Source organism: Galeopterus variegatus, unplaced genomic scaffold, assembly GCF_000696425.1.
Source record: "Galeopterus variegatus unplaced genomic scaffold, G_variegatus-3.0.2 Scaffold2606, whole genome shotgun sequence".
NCBI lineage: Eukaryota > Metazoa > Chordata > Mammalia > Dermoptera > Cynocephalidae > Galeopterus > Galeopterus variegatus.
Genome location: NW_007728717.1, coordinates 252,145 through 267,925, shown reverse-complemented (window position 1 = coordinate 267,925; position 15,781 = coordinate 252,145). Strand labels below are relative to the sequence as shown.

The 15,781-nt window shown below is 51.8% G+C and overlaps 2 protein-coding genes across 3 annotated transcripts; both read left to right on the top strand.

The window, feature by feature from the left end:
• The first annotated feature begins 3,453 nt into the window (after positions 1 to 3,453).
• On the top strand, positions 3,454 to 7,924 carry FAM214B (family with sequence similarity 214, member B). 2 transcript variants are annotated; one of them, XM_008582416.1, is made up of 8 exons: positions 3,454 to 3,841; positions 4,089 to 5,058; positions 5,403 to 5,461; positions 5,653 to 5,758; positions 5,885 to 6,043; positions 6,213 to 6,281; positions 6,365 to 6,540; positions 6,677 to 7,924. In XM_008582416.1, the coding sequence occupies exons 2-8, from the start codon at positions 4,165 to 4,167 to the stop codon at positions 6,828 to 6,830; spliced, it is 1,617 nt and encodes a 538-aa protein (XP_008580638.1). In that variant the 5' UTR covers positions 3,454 to 3,841; positions 4,089 to 4,164; the 3' UTR covers positions 6,831 to 7,924. The 2 variants fall into 2 exon arrangements, with proteins under 2 accessions (XP_008580638.1, XP_008580639.1); XM_008582417.1 differs by lacking the exons at positions 3,454 to 3,841; positions 4,089 to 5,058 and adding an exon at positions 5,085 to 5,161 and having other exon boundaries at positions 6,677 to 7,838.
• Positions 7,925 to 9,055: 1,131 nt separating this feature from the next.
• On the top strand, positions 9,056 to 12,334 carry STOML2 (stomatin (EPB72)-like 2). Its single transcript, XM_008582415.1, has 10 exons — positions 9,056 to 9,194; positions 9,421 to 9,558; positions 10,038 to 10,137; positions 10,270 to 10,328; positions 10,421 to 10,522; positions 10,663 to 10,797; positions 10,951 to 11,095; positions 11,213 to 11,292; positions 11,514 to 11,642; positions 12,053 to 12,334. Exons 1-10 carry the CDS (start codon positions 9,150 to 9,152, stop codon positions 12,188 to 12,190), a joined length of 1,071 nt encoding a protein of 356 aa, XP_008580637.1. The 5' UTR covers positions 9,056 to 9,149; the 3' UTR covers positions 12,191 to 12,334.
• Positions 12,335 to 15,781: the final 3,447 nt, after the last annotated feature.

Genomic DNA, 15,781 nt, shown 5'->3' with positions numbered 1-15,781 from the left:
TCTAACTCAGGAGCCCGTGGGGCCTCTCTAACTAAGGCAAAAGAACATCAATATAGAGTAAGAGAAGAAAGAATACCATTTCTCATCTTGGAAGGAGATACGGTACCTCTTCAGGCTTTTTTTCTTCTGCTCTAGCATGAACAAAGCTTCCTGGCTTCCAACAGTCCTCTAGCTCTGGAGCTCTGGTTTGGTAGGTGGGGAGAGATGAATAGGAGTGGGGATATATATGGTCTGGTATGGGAAAAGCAGTTAGGGGGTTGTCAACTGTGTCTATGAAAGCCCTGGGGCTTTCTATTAACCGGCTACGGAAGCGGTAGGGCGGGGTAGGATGTGGAGTGAGATGTGGGAGGCCTACGCCTTTGAAAGGGTTAAATGGCAGGGCAGAGAGTTGCTTTGGACTCTAGCAAATGAAGGGTTAAGGAGGCGGGCGGGGCGACCTTGGGTAGGCCTGCCCCCTTGTGGACCAATAGGCGTGCATCTCTTGGAGGGGGCGTGCCTCACACTTGAGGTCGCAGGGAGGCTGGCCTCCTATGGGCCAATGATCATGGTCTCTGCCCAGGGAGGGCGTGGTTTGAGGGGGGCGTGGCGGCCGTGGCCGCAGCGGCGGGGGTGATGGAGCGCTGGGCGGGGCGGGCGGCCCCATCAGCTGGTAGGAAATGGCCTGTGAGTCAGAGGGGTACCGGAGTCGGCGGTGCGGAGCCGGGGCGGCCCCGGGGAGGGACCATCGCGGGGAGGGACCGTCGCGGGGAGGGGCTCAGCAGTGGCTGGGGGGCTGAGGGCGCCAGAGCTCGTTAGTGTTGCACACGAAGCTGAACAGAGAAGAACCTAGCAGAGCAGGGCTCAGCCTGAGCCACCCTTTGTCTGGGTTGGGGGCCCGTGGCAGGGAGGACCGGGGATCCGAGGGGAGGGACCGGGACGGGACGGAAGGGCCCGGAGAAGCGGCCACCGCAGCGGAGCCAATTTGGGAGCGGGGTGAGTGTGTGCTGGGGGAAAGAGCAAATCTCCGAAGCTCCAGTAGGGTATGGGGCCTGTCCCATGCTGTGGGGAGGGGTGAGAAAGGACCTGGGAGACTAAGCAAGGGGTAGGGGATCGTCCAGAACAAGGAGCCTGGGAGCTAAGGTGAGTGTGCTGGGCTTAGTTTGGAGGGGCTGCTGAAGTCTGCTTCCTGTCCACTGAGGGTGGAGGGCTCTATCTAGGCTGGGGGCGGGAGGGTAGTTGAGAAAGCTTCCTACCCACGGTAGTGGTCCATAGAAACAGCCCCACTAGCTCATGTGGAACTAGTGTGTAAGGACAAAATGTAGAGCAGCTGGCAGCAGTTTTCTCCACACAGGATGAGGATGGAAAGCACATGGATAGATATTCTCCTTCCTGTCACTCTCCTTGATCAGAGTAAAATGGATGTCTTTAATAGTGAAGGGAAAGAGAGAATGAGCCTGGGAACTTGTACCTATACCAACATCCACCTCACCCACCTCCCAGGCCTAGCAGGTGTCCGAGGGTATAGACCTCATGGTATTCTGGGGCTTGTTGTTTTTGCTGGCCTTGCTCCCTTGGCATGTTGGGAGCTGTAGTCCTTGCCAGTCACAGCCTGGCACAGCTGTTTGATGCCAGCTGTTGCCCGCCGCCTGCATGGAGTGTGAGGTTTGGCCTGCCCCACCCTGCCCCCCTGCAGTCCTGCTCCATGAGTCAGCTTGAAGCCATGGTCTAGAGCCAGACTACCTGGGTAGCAGGGGAGAGATTAGAATGTCTCATTGATGGGGCAGGAACTGAGAAGGCTCTGGGGTTAATGAGCAGATGCTAGACATACTGGGATCAAGCAGGTCATCATGTCATTGCCTGGCTTCCCCAGGGCAAGGGTTCAAGAGGATGAATGGTATGACCTGGAAGTGGGGGTGCTAAGGAAAAGGCCCTTCCTGAATCAGTATGGCTTGGGTGGAGGAAAGAAGGGGTAGAGATGAATGCAGGTTGTACCCTCTGACAACACTGCCATCGGTGTTCTGCCCTTTCCAGCCACCCCACCCACCGTAGGGATCCAGAATTTTTTTTAGGGATTCCAATTCTAAATGAGAACTTAGTGAAATGGCAAAGTGTGAGATGCAATGATGGGAACTTGGTGTAGGAGAGGCTTTTCTGTCCCTAGGTATAAATCTCTCCTTTCTCCCTGTTCCCTACCCCCACTTCTGTTGTTGCTGATTGTCCCTTTACTGTTAATCTCAGCTTCTTTCATCTGGGGAGTTTTCCTCTGCACTGTCAGAACTGCTGCCCTGATCTCTGGGGCTTGTATTTTACTTACTTGAGCCTGTGCTTAGAGTTGGATGGAGGAGTGGGGCACAGACCTGTCCTCAGGAATTCTATGGACAGTCTATGAGATGCCTTATCCACAGGAGGGAGCAGAACTGTCACTGGATTACAGGAAGTAGTGACATTGCCATAGGTAAGGTCTCAGAGGGAAAGATGTTCATGGTCAGGAGTGAACAGAGCAGACTTTCTGGAGGGAATAGCATTTGGCCTAGCCAAGGAGGAAGAGTAGTGTTTGGGTAGGCACTCCTCGAAAGGAAAAGGCATTGTGGATAGAAGGCAGCCCAGGCTCCTACCCAAAGAAGAAGCCTGACTGTGGGCCTTCAACTTGACATTCCCCTCACCCTCATATGGGCTCTTGAGGGTGGAGTAAAGAATATCTTGTACCCTGGCAGAAAAGCAGTGGTTTGGGTTTTTGGATGTTGGATTTGGGTGTGAGCACTGGGGGAAGGGTATGGAGAGGTACTCCTAGTTGCTTCCAGTTGACTGACTGCTGCTGCCTTATCTCTGCTTTGCAGGGCCTGTGGGAAGGGATAGGCCCTCGAAAGTGCCTTCTGGCAGTGTCCCTTCCCCTCCTCCCCACTTATTTTTGTTTGGATTTGTTGCCTCTCATTAAAGAAACAAACTTCTGGGGGCAATTGGAAGTTCAAGGCTGAAAGGCCAGCTTTGAGGTGAGGTTTGTACCTCTGAACAGTGCTGATGGGGTGTGACTGTCTGCAAGACCTCTGCCCTTTGCTGTCTCCTGTGGCACTTGGGCATTGTGCAGTTCGGTGGCCTTGAATAAGAACTGAATTCTCAGGACTGGCCCATGGCTCACTTGGGAGAGTGTGGTGCTGACAACACCAAGTCAAGGGTTAAGATTCCTTTACTGGTCATTTTTTTGAAAGAAAACAAACAAAAAAAGGAACTGAATTCTTGCCTTGGCCACCTCTTGGCTGGCATGGTCTCATGGATCTTGGGGGTATCTCATCCCCCCTCCCATTCAGGGCAGGAGTCCCCAAGATGGTGGCTCTCACAAGTAGTCATCCTGCCTCAACTTACTTCTTTGTTTTTAATTTTTATTTATTTATTTATTTTTTGGCAGCTGGCCCATACAGGGATCTGAACTGTGACCTTGGTATTGTAACACCATGATCTAATCAACTGAGCTAACTGGCCATCCCTGCCTCAACTTACGTCTCACATCCTTATTACATTGAGCCAAGACCTGCATCTCTGACTCGTTAGTTAGCCCAGTTCTGCTGTCTGGGCCCTGGATCCCAAGCCTGCCCCTTCTATTTCTAAAGAGCTCTTCGCATGGGAAGAGGATGTCCTGGAGGGTACTCCCTTAGCCCACAGTTGGGGAGGGGTCTTACCCCTGCCTCCAGGGATCCCTGGCTTATGTCTGGTCTCTCCTCAGGGTCCAGCTGAGCCCAGGAGCTGCACGGAATGGTGGCAGTCACCTTGCCAGTGCAGCGGGCATGGACCAGACTGCAAGCTAGGGGAGAAAGGCATCAGTCAGGAAGAGGGGACATACAGCTAGGCTTGAGGCCTCTTCATCGGGGTAAGTGCCAGGGAGAGGGAGTGGGGAGAGTAGGTCTAGTAAGAAACCTGAGCTAAACATGTCACCCTCTCAGGAGTTCTGAGAGTAGCCATTATATTCCATTAGTCCATCCTGGGATTTGGACACCTTCATACCCAGGGAGCCCCCAAGGTCACCTCTTCGGGTCAGGGGAGGGTCTGAAACTCATTTGAAAGAAAGAAGAGTCATTGATTCCCATGACCACCTTTTCTTCTCTTCTCTTGCACAGATGTCCCCAGGCCTCCCAGCCCAGGCCCAGCATAAAGGCCGTGGGGGGGGGCCCCCCTGACCCAAGTGGGGGCTTCATGCGCCACGTGCAGGCGGAGTCGTCTCCATCCTCAGAGACAGAGGCTGGCCCTTCCCAGCCTCCAGTCAGGCAGGGGGCCCTCCAGGGTGGCCTGCTCATGGGCTACAGCCCAGCAGGGGGGGTGACATCCCCCGGGGTCTACCAGGTATCCATCTTTTCCCCTCTAGCTGGTGCCTCTGAGCCTCATAGGGCCCTGAAGCGGCCAGCCCCGCCCACTGAGGGTCCCCGGGAGCTGAAGAGAGGCCCTGGGCTGGGGGCCAGAGAGGGATTACCCCCTGAAGAACCATCTACTGTAGGGCTATTGGGCCTAGAGGGATTGGGGCTGGGACTGGGTGTGGCCAGCCAACATTTCTCCCATCGTGGCCTCTGTGTTGTGGAACAGGGAGGTAGTGCCACCTCACCTTGGACTTCAGGGTCCCGGAGTCCCCCCTGGCCCCCATCAAATGCTTCCTGCAATACTTTGCACACCAGAGACTGGGCTTCCCCAGAACCAGGGGGACAGGGGTCCCTAGTGGAGTCCCCAGGGCCAGCCCCTTCAGGCCAGCTGCACACACTTGACACTGATTTGCACAGTCTTGCACAAATAGGGGGCAAGAGCCCAGTGGCTGGGGTGGGCAATGGGGGCAGCCCCTGGCCTAGGGAGTCCCCTGGCACTGCCAATGGGCACAGTCCCGAGCACACACCCCCTGGCCCTGGACCTCCAGGCCCCTGCCCCACCAAGCGAAGGCTGCTTCCTGCTGGAGAAGCCCTGGATGTCAGCTCTGAGGATGAGGGGCCAGCCCCTCGGAGGCGCCGGGGAACCCTGGGCCACCCTCCTGCTGCCAACAGTTCTGATGCCAAAGCCACACCCTTCCGGAGCCACCTGCTACCCAGGCCGAAGGAGCCTGTTTTGGTAAGACAGTAGAGGAGCTTACCTACCTGCTGCCAACAGTTCTGATGCCAAAGCCACACCCTTCCGGAGCCACCTGCTACCCAGGCCCAAGGAGCCTGTTTTGGTAAGACAGTAGAGGAGCTTACCTACTGTTTTTCTTTTTTCTTTTTCTTTTTGGCAGCTGGCTGGTACGGGGATCGAAACCCTTGACTATGGTGCTATAATCATCTACTCTTAAGAAGATATTTGTATGGGTGAAGGTGGAGGCCTGGGGGGATTTTCCTTTGAGAGCTTGTGATGAGCCCCTGCCCCAAAACATACCTGGTTTTCTCCCAATCTCTTTTTCTAATCTTTTCTCTCCATAGGACCCAACAGACTGCAATCCCATGGGGAGGAGGCTGAAAGGTGCCCGTCGCCTGAAGCTGTAAGTGACCTGCTTCTCCATCTACCCTGTCCCTGAGAATGGGGGCAGAAGTTTGTAATCCTTTTCCAACATCACATTATGGGACCCCAGGACAGGTGACTTAGGTAGTAGGAAAGGGTGGGGCCCAAGGACATGAGCAGGAATCCCAGAATACCTCAAGCCAACCCACTGTGTGTCCCCTCCCCTACCAGGAGCTCCCTTCGAAGCCTCCGGAAGGGGCCAGGCCTGCTGAGCACCCCCAGTGCCTCCCCTGTTCCTACCCCTGCTGTCAGCCGTACCCTGCTGGGCAACTTTGAGGTAGCTCCCCTTGGGCCCTGTGATTTGGGGGTCCTGGGAGGAGTGGGATGGTGGAATGTGACCTGGATGGATAAAGAGAAGAACTGGCATCTCACTCATAATGTGTTTTTCCCACCCTAACCCTAGGAATCATTGCTGCGAGGACGCTTTGCACCATCTGGCCATATTGAGGGCTTCACAGCAGAGATTGGAGCTAGTGGGTCCTACTGTCCCCAGCATGTCACGCTGCCCGTCACTGTCACCTTCTTTGATGTTTCTGAGCAAAATGCTCCGGCCCCCTTCCTGGTATGACCTGACCCCAATCCAAAGTCAGCTCGTCAGGAGGATGAGGGTTTGGGGGCAGGGGCAGGGACAGGGACAGGTTCAGAGTGAGAGATGATGGAGAGGGACAAGTATTCAGGGTTCAGAGTTCTCTTAGTCCCCACCTTGGCTGATGGCTCCATGGCCTTCCCAGGGCATCGTGGACCTGAACCCCCTGGGGAGGAAGGGTTACAGCGTGCCCAAGATGGGCACCATCCAAGTGGTGAGTTTGCCCTGTGGGAATGGGAGTGGGGAGAGAGGAAAACAGCCCCTAGGACCTACCAACCTTGACTGTCCTGCCCCCAGACCTTATTTAACCCCAACCAGACTGTGGTGAAGATGTTCCTTGTGACCTTTGACTTCTCGGACATGCCTGCTGCCCACATAACCTTCTTGCGCCATCGCCTCTTTTTGGTGCCTGTGGGTGAGGAGGGAAATGCTAGCCCCACCCGCCGCCTCCTCTGCTACTTGCTGCACCTCAGGTAAGGACAGGGCTCAGGGACAGCGGGAGAGGTCCAGGCATCCCTTCTCCAACCCAGGTATCCCTTCCCTGAATAAGATCTCTCCATGCTTCTCTACTGTCTGGATTCTTACTTTGATTACAATGTCTTCCCCCAGGTTCCGGAGCTCCCGCTCAGGCCGCTTAAGCCTGCATGGAGATATCCGCCTGCTTTTTTCCCGCCGGAGCCTGGAGCTGGACACAGGGCTCCCCTACGAACTGCAGGCTGTGACTGAGGCCCCTCACAATCCACGTTATTCACCTTTGCCCTGATTGCCAGCACTCTGAACCCATATGGGCCAATGGCCTGCCCATCCTGCTCCATCCTGGACAGAGTAAACGTGGAGAAATGGCGAGAGACCCTTCAGGCTTGAATTAAAGCCCTCACCATGCTCATGCCCAAATTGATTTTTGGGTGTTTAAAGCTTGTGATCCTTACCACACCCTGCCCTACTCTGGGTACGCCATGTGCCTGTCCCCTCACTTGGATTTCCCAGGCCAGCTTAGGTAGTAGGGAGGAACCGGAGCTACCCTGAGGTATCCCAATTTCCCAGGCAAGTCATGCCAGCCTTGCCTCCCTGTCCTGGGCAGGGGCTACTTACTATTTTATTTATTTTTAATTTATAATTTATTCAAATTGGATTGCCTTGGTAACCCCCAAGAACTGATCATTGGCATCACCCACTCTTCCTTTCCCACTCTCAGATATTGCCCCAACCTCAGGAGTTGAAGAGGCTGATGTCGGGGTAGAGGGAAAACTGCTCTCCCTCAGCCAAGGGCAGAGGGGATATTCCAGAGGGACTGAGTGACTAGCCAAAAACTCAGCTTCCCCTGTCCTTCCTTATTCCCTTCACTTCCCCTACCCTGTGAACCCTTCTCTAAAAGCCAACTTATATGTATGTGTGTGTACAAGTTTGTGCTTGTGTGGTGTGTGTGCGAGAGAAAGAGCGTGTATGCATGCACACACACAGGGGTTTACCACCTCTCATCTAGGGCTCCAGACTCCAGTTGTCTCTATCCTCCTGCCTGTTGTCTCCTTGCTTTAGGGTCCTGACTGAGGAAGGTGTCTAGGGGGGCAGAGACAGGGCCAAGGATTGGCATGCCTCCTCTCACCTGGCCAGACTCTGACCCACCTACCTCAGCTGGGGTTAGGGGCACCCCTCAAACTCAGTCATGTGGTTCCCAACTACCCCATTTCCCACTCCAGACTCTGATCCAGCCTCAACCCTGACTCCTGGGGCTAGGCTGAGAGGAACAAGCATTTTCTGAAACTTGAAAAAAACAAAAACAGGAAAAAATTGTACCTGGTTCTTTTTTTTTTTTTTTTTTTTAGAAAAAATGAATAAATTCTTGTCTGGAAACTTGAACTAAGCTCTACTTTTTCTGTTGGGGAGTGGATGTGTAAAGGAGGATGGATGGCCTAACTGGAACTGGGACTCTGCCCTTTCAGAGAGTAGGCAACAGTCCTTAAGCCATGAGGTCTTAAGCTAGGCCCTGCTGATTCTTGGGGCCCTGTTCCTGGTTTTTTTTTTTTTTTTTTTTTTTAGAAAAAATGAATAAATTCTTGTCTGGAAACTTGAACTAAGCTCTACTTTTTCTGTTGGGGAGTGGATGTGTAAAGGAGGATGGATGGCCTAACTGGAACTGGGACTCTGCCCTTTCAGAGAGTAGGCAACAGTCCTTAAGCCATGAGGTCTTAAGCTAGGCCCTGCTGATTCTTGGGGCCCCCATCTTGCTCTTTTCAGATAATGAGGGGGTTTGGGGTGGTATGTAGGTTCAGCCATAGAAGCTGAACTCTTATGAATGTGGATCTGGATTCTTATACTGGTTCTGTTAATGACTTTAGCCCCTCAGAACTTCAGTGCCCTCATGTGTAAAATGAGGATGGCTGTGCAGTTCTCTTAAAGGATGTGCCAGAGCATCAGGAATGTGTGTAAGGTGACATGGTCCAAGGTTGGACGTTGAGGATGTTTCCTGGATTCTGTATGCAAGGGGACCAGGCCTGACAGACCCCAAGAGCTGTGATGCCTTGGGAAAGGGGGAGGGGAAAATCTCGGCCCAATCACCAGGCAATGTTAGGCCCAGTTACCATGGCGATAGGAATGGGGTCAGTCCCCAGTGGGAGGGCTGGTCACAACACAGCAGGACTACAGGAGAATGTTACTATGGCAACCATGGCAACGAGTTAGCGCCAATCCACTGGTTGCTATGGTGACGGATGGGGTCGATTATACGCTCTGGAGGGTAAACTGAGTCTCCGGTGGGGATAAAGAACTGTGTGAGAACTGTTTTGGGGTCACCTGCACGCGGAAAATAGCCTCCGTTTTGGCCACCATGTCTGGGATCTTGGGCTTCAACAGCGAGAACCAAAACAAGCTGCAGCCTTGGGCTGTCTTGAAGGTCTGCGTTTCCCCGGTAACTACTCGATGCACTCAACCAAGTAACGCTGATTGGATGAGTGTGGAATGGGGAAGACGGCCGGAAGTACGTGAGGGAAGTGGAACAGCGGGAGGAAAGGCTCCGGTCTGGGCTTCCGGAGCGACGCTCTGCTTCGCGTCTCTTTGGTTCCGGAGGTCGCTGCGGCGGTGGGAAATGCTGGCGCGCGCCGCGCGGGGCACTGGGGCCCTTTTGCTGAGGGTGAGAGCCAAGCAACCTCCAGAGGGTTGGGGCAGATACTGCCTGGGGCCTCAGCTAGGAAGAAGTGGGATTCCAACTTTAGGAGACTTGGGGCCAGAGGTCACGGTCCCCACGTGTGTCCCTCCGAGGACCCTTGAGGGTCTCAGTTTAGGGAGATGCCTCCGGGACAGAGGAGCGGGGTGCCGGGCTGGCTGTGATCTCTGCTTACCTTTGTCTTTCCTTTAAGGGCTCTGCGCAGGTTTCTGGCTGCGCTCCGCGCCGCGCTTCCTCTGGATTGCCTCGAAACACCGTGGTACTGTTTGTGCCGCAGCAGGAGGCCTGGGTGGTGGAGCGAATGGGTCGATTCCACCGGATCCTGGAGCCTGTGAGAACTTCTTCTGCCTATTCCGGGCCAGCCGGATGCTCAGATCCCTCACGATATGGAGGGTGGGACCTCCTTGGGGCCTGCCCGCACCTTTGGCTCCCAACTCCCAGGCCAGACCGGGCCCAGGCTGCTGGCCATCATCCCCGTGTTACCACTTTTTCCTATTGCCTTAGCATCCCACAGGCCCCATTCTAGGGAATCTACCTACCTTCTCAGCCCCATCTGTCTGCGTAGAGATGGCTTTTCTTCTGGCTCCTATTCCCTTGACTCTACTTCATTCAGAGACACAGTCTTGCATTTCTATTCTGTTGGGTTTCCTGACCAGTGACACCCCAGCCTTCTGAAGACTTCTTTCTTAGCAAGGGCTGCTGCTTTTCTGAGCATGTTCCATATGTTGACTCCCTACATATTCCGGGCCTAGCTTAGATCCCAACCCCATAGCCTCCATCCTTCTGAGGACCCATGACTCCTCTTCTCAGGGCTTGAACATCCTCATCCCTGTGTTAGACCGGATCCGATACGTGCAGAGTCTCAAGGAAATTGTCATCAATGTGCCTGAACAGTCGGCTGTGACTCTTGGTGAGGGGTGCAGGGTGACACGGGGGCTCTGAGACCATAAGGATGTGGTTGCTATAGATTTAGAGCTTAGGAGAAAGAGCTATTTGGGACCTGGAGGCCTGACCTTCCTCCTTTTCTCTCCTGCTTCTGCAGACAATGTAACTCTGCAAATCGATGGGGTCCTTTACCTGCGCATCATGGACCCTTATAAGGTATCTACCCCCAGCTTTAGTCAGCCTTCTAAGTTGCCTTCCTCACTAAAATCCTGCACCCAAGCTTTTTACACTATCCTTGCCCCTTTCAGGCAAGCTATGGTGTGGAGGACCCTGAGTATGCTGTCACCCAGCTAGCTCAGACGACCATGAGATCAGAGCTTGGCAAACTCTCTCTGGACAAAGTCTTCCGGGTAAGCGGATCTGAGCCAGAGTTAGGGTTTGAAGGCATATGTGTGGCACTTTCAGTCCTTTCTGGAGGTCAAGGCCCTTCTCAGCTTAGGCCACTGATAGGTGGGTTGAGGCTGTGGAGCTTATACCTCTCTTCCTCCAGGAGCGAGAGTCTTTGAATGCCAGCATTGTGGATGCCATCAACCAGGCTGCTGACTGCTGGGGCATCCGCTGCCTCCGTTATGAGATCAAGGATATCCATGTCCCACCTCGGGTGAAAGAGTCCATGCAGATGCAGGTGAGGGCCAAGGAGGGGTGAGGAAGAGGACCTCAGGATGCTCCAGTCCCAGGGGGACCTGGACTCCCTTCCCTTTTGTGGTGAATATAGTGGCAAGTCTGCATAAGAGTTTCCACTGGCTTCTTGTTGATGGGGGCTACTGGGGGCTTTCAGGTGGAGGCAGAGCGGCGGAAACGGGCCACAGTTCTAGAATCTGAGGGTACCCGAGAGTCAGCCATCAACGTGGCAGAGGGGAAGAAACAGGCCCAGATCCTGGCCTCGGAAGCAGAAAAGGCTGAGCAAATAAATCAGGCAGCAGGTCAGCAAAGGGTAGAGGCTGAGGGAGGAGCAGGGCATAGGTCTTCGAAGGTTGGTGCTAGGACTGGAGCTTTGGGGTACTGACTTCATGGGTCAAACTCTGTCTCTTTTCTTCCAGGAGAGGCCAGTGCAGTTTTGGCCAAGGCCAAGGCTAAGGCTGAAGCTATTCGCATCCTGGCTGCAGCTCTGACACAACATGTGAGAGGCCCCTGGGTGGGAGTGGGAGACAAGTTGACGATGGAAGGGGTTCTCACCTCTTATGGGGAGTTCCTGCCTTTGTGGGCTCCATTGAGCCAGATTACGTGTTCTTTTGTATTGTGACCTGCATATTCTCTTTCTAGGAACCTGATCTCCCTTTTCTACTTCCCCCCTACTCTCCAAATCTGTGATCTCTGATTTTATCCCCTCTGTGGCCACAGAATGGAGATGCAGCAGCTTCACTGACTGTGGCTGAGCAGTATGTCAACGCCTTCTCTAAACTGGCCAAGGACTCCAACACTATCCTACTGCCTTCCAATCCCGGTGATGTCACCAGTATGGTGGCTCAGGTTAGAGCTCTCTGAGGACCCAGTGCAGAGCACCAGTGCCAGGGACTGAGATCCCAGCACCACTATCACCACTTACACACCATAGAGGTCTTCAGAGTTCTTTGGCACTAGATCTCCTTTCATTCCCTATAGAGAGGGAATCACTAAGAGTAAGGCACACTTATTTATCCCTGCAGTAAGGGAAGCTCTGAGATACCTTCTTTTCACAGTAACTGTGGTAGTATTCTGAGGGTCGTCCTACTCTTTTGGTTTGTAGAACTGACTCCAGAGTGTGTAAGACTGAGGCTTGAGAGAAGGAAAAAGGAAAACCAAGCTCACTGGCCCCAGCCTCACCTTTTTCCTTTTAGCCATTGGTGGGTTGGTCTGTACCTTCTCCAGGTATCCTCATGACTCTCTCTCTGTCCCTTCAGGCCATGGGTGTATATGGGGCCCTCACTAAAGCCTCAGTGCCAGGGTCCCAGGACTCGATCTCCAGTGGGAGCAGCAGAGATGTCCAGGGCACGGATGCAAGTCTTGATGAGGAACTTGATCGAGTCAAACTGAGTTAGTGGAACTGGGCTTGGCCAGGGAGTCTGGGGACAGGGAAGCAGCACTCCCAGGTTCTGGCTCTGGCCTCCCTGCCAAGATTTTGGTTTTTATTTTTTTATTTGAACTTTAATCGTGTAATAAACTCACCAGTGGCGAACCAGAAACTGTCTTCTTTGATTGGGGAATGAAGTTAGGAAAGTCACTGGCATTTTCCTTGGATGTCCACTCCTACCCTCCAGTCCTGTCAGGTCTTGGGAGCTGATGCCTCTATGAGCAAGAATGACTTCATCTTGAAATCATCCTTTCTGTCTTCAAGAGAAGCTGTGAGACAGGATGCAAGGATTAAATCACAAGTCTGCTGGACTGCCAGCTGGAGAGTGTAGTCTCCTTCCTACTAAGTGTGGGACTGTGTGTTCAAGGCAGATGTTTTAGGGGGATTTTTTTATGGGAAAGGGGACTGCCCTGGCAGGATAGTAATGCTGAAGGCTTAAAGGGTCTTCAGAGACTGAGGGCGCTCCTCATTCATTCAAAAATATTTAATGATGTCTACCATGTGCTGACCTCAGTGCTAGTCACGGGGGTTACAAAAACAACTGAGACCCAATGGTTCCTGCTTTCACAGAATACAAGGTGAGATAGGGAAGATAAATAAGTAAGTAAGCAGATGGTGATAGAAAGTGATAAATGCTGTGATGGAGGGAAGTTCTGGGAGACCCAATGGTTCCTGCTTTCACAGAATACAAGGTGAGATAGGGAAGATAAATAAGTAAGCAGATGGTGATAGAAAGTGATAAATGCTGTGATGGAGGGAAGTTCTGCCTGAGGGATTCTGAGAGGAGCATGTCAGCTTGTGGGTAGCAGGGTTGCTGACTCTGCCATTGAGCTCAGGCTGGAAAATTAACAAGCTTTCCCCAACCTAGGGCCTGGACTAGAATATGCAAAGGCTCACTGCTTGAGAGAAGTTGGAACATTCAAAAAGTTATTTACTATGGCTGAAGGATAGGGTGTTGGGGGGATGACAATATGGCAATGGCCAAATTACAGGATTCTAGAGTTCTGAAGGGTTTGGGCATTATCCTTAGGGTAGGAGGGAACCATGAAGGGTCCCTTCCCATGAAGAATTTTAAGAAGATAAAAGTAATCACATTAATGTTGGAGACAGAGCTATCCTGTTGCAATGTAAAGAAGATATGAAGGAGAGGTGGGAGGCTGGGAGGACAATAAGAAAGCTGCCTCAGTGATCCTGGAGAAGGTAAGGAGGCCTGAACTAAGATAAGGGTCCATGGGAATGGAAGTAGAGAAATGATCTCACACATTTCTGGATTAGGATAAGTATCTATTCAACCCCAAATGTATGCTAGGCACTGAGGATATACCAATGAAGAAAACAAAATTCCCTGCCCTTGGGCCGGCCCATGGCTCACTCAGGAGAGTGTGGTGCTGATAACACCAAGTCAAGGGTTAAAATCCTCTTGCCGGTCATCTTTAAAAAAAAAAGAAAAAAAATCCCTGCCCTCAGTGAGTTGACATTCTATTTGGAGAAGATAAATCATACATTATGATGTATAGAATTTCAGACGCTGATGAGTAGTGCTGTATTGCTAGGGCTGGGGCTCACAGACCCCTCAAGCCCATTGTACAGACTGGGTCACAAACCTTTCACACACAGGTCCATGAGCTAGGTAATAGGAAAAGATCCTGGGAGCCATGGGTAAAAAATTAATAGTCTTTATTCAGAGCTAGGAGCAGCCATCCTAGTGGCCTCCTGGGGCATCCTGAGAAGCGCCATGTATCAGAGCCGTTAGTCCTTTATACTTAAATACATAAACCAGGACACCTGGGTGTCCATGTGCAGTTACATTAGATAGTAACCAAGGAACACCTGGGCGCATGTGGCTATTTACAGCAAATGCTGGGCAAGATTCTGAACATCTGAGGGGCCCTGACCATTTTCTCTACAAGTGGAATGGAGGAAATTAAAGAAAGGAAGGGAGATGGGGGGTTTGGCAGGCAAGGGGATGGTCGTAATATTAAGTAGAGGGTTCCAAGAAGCCTCACTGATGTTACATTTGAGCTTAGATATGATGGAGATGAGGGAAAGACTTATTTGGGCCCCTGGGAGTGAAGCTGACAGAAGATTGCAAATGCAAAGGCCCTGAAGCAGAGCATGCCCGGCTTATAACTGGAAGAGCAAAGGAGCTGCTGTGGATAGAACAGTTAGGGGAGCAAAGAAGTTGCAGCTAGATGAGTCATGGAGAAGTGGGAGCTAGTGTGTAGACTTGCAGTGCATGAACTTTTTTTTTTTTTAAGGCAGCTGGCCGGTACAGGGATGTGAACTCTTGATACTCCAAGAATTTAGGCTTTTACTCTGAGATGAAAAACTATTGGAGAGATTTTGTGTTGTTTTTAATACTAGCTTTATTAGGAAAAAAAGAAATAGTACATTTATGAAATATAACTCACATACCATACAATTCACCCATTTAAAATATAAATTCGGTATTTTTACTATATCCACACAGTTGTCCAACCACCACAAATTTAAAATATTTCATCAACCCCTTCCCCCCCAATATTACATTGTATGGATACACCATATTTTGTTTAACTTTTATCATTGATGGACATTTAGGTTTCCACCTTTTGGCTATTATGGATAATGCTAATATGTACATTTACGTACGAGTTTTTGTTTGGACATGTTTTCATTTCTCTTTGGTATATACCTAGGAGTGAAATTGCTGGTTCATGTGATAACTCTGTTTTCCAAAGATGCTGCACCATTTTACAATCCCACCAGCGGTGTAAGAGGGTTCCAATTTCTGCATGTCCTTGCCAACACTTGTTATTATCTTTCTTTTTAATGATAGCCCTGTTAGTGGGTTTGAAGTGGAATCTACAGCATTTCCTTGATGGCTAATGATGTTGAGCATCTCTCCATGTGTTTACTGGCTTTTTGAGTATCTTTGGAGAAAGGTCTAGTCAGATCCTTTGCTCATTTTTTAATTGGATTATTTGCTTTTTTATTATTACGTTGTAAGAGGCCATGATAGGAATAATGAAATTTATCACAGTAAGCTAAGCAAAAAGGGGGAAATAAGTATCTATTCCCATTTTACAGATGAGGTAATGCCCGATAATGACAATGAGTGGCAGAGCTAGGATTCAAGCCAGTTTTAACTTCATAGACCGTGATCATAGTCTTAACTGAGAGTGGACAGTGGTTCCCAGAACTCTTCTAGCTTAGTCCTTTGCTCCCAGTTCTCTTAAATTACATCTTCCACCAAACTCTCTAGCCAGCCCACGCCCCTAGCCGAACTTCCACCGAGGTGCCGGCAGATGGCGATGGGGCTCCCGGCAGGCCGCTCTGCCTGGCACGTGCATCTCTGTGGTGCCAGGCTCCAGGCACCGCCGCCGCACTTCCGGGCGCCGTTGCAGGTGAGGCAGGGTCTAACAACTCACACTCCCTTCACCTCAAAGTAAGGGAGCCCCTCTCCCCCCCACCTCGCGGGAAAGGTTCCGAATACCAGGGACAGGGTGCCCAGGCGGAAACCGAGTAGCCACCGGAGGAGGCGGAGCCGCCCGGACGCCTGGGTCCCGGCCAGGCCCAA

Excerpts from the sequence above, each read along its gene's own strand:
- FAM214B (XM_008582416.1), top strand. The coding sequence starts at position 4,165 with ATGCGCCACGTGCAGGCGGAGTCGTCTCCATCCTCAGAGACAGAGGCT. Across the intron at positions 5,059-5,402 it reads GGCCGAAGGAGCCTGTTTTG|GACCCAACAGACTGCAATCC; the intron begins GTAAGACAGTAG and ends TTCTCTCCATAG. Across the intron at positions 6,282-6,364 it reads AGATGGGCACCATCCAAGTG|ACCTTATTTAACCCCAACCA; the intron begins GTGAGTTTGCCC and ends TCCTGCCCCCAG.
- STOML2 (XM_008582415.1), top strand. The coding sequence starts at position 9,150 with ATGCTGGCGCGCGCCGCGCGGGGCACTGGGGCCCTTTTGCTGAGG. Across the intron at positions 11,096-11,212 it reads GCAAATAAATCAGGCAGCAG|GAGAGGCCAGTGCAGTTTTG; the intron begins GTCAGCAAAGGG and ends CTTTTCTTCCAG. Across the intron at positions 11,293-11,513 it reads CTGCAGCTCTGACACAACAT|AATGGAGATGCAGCAGCTTC; the intron begins GTGAGAGGCCCC and ends CTGTGGCCACAG.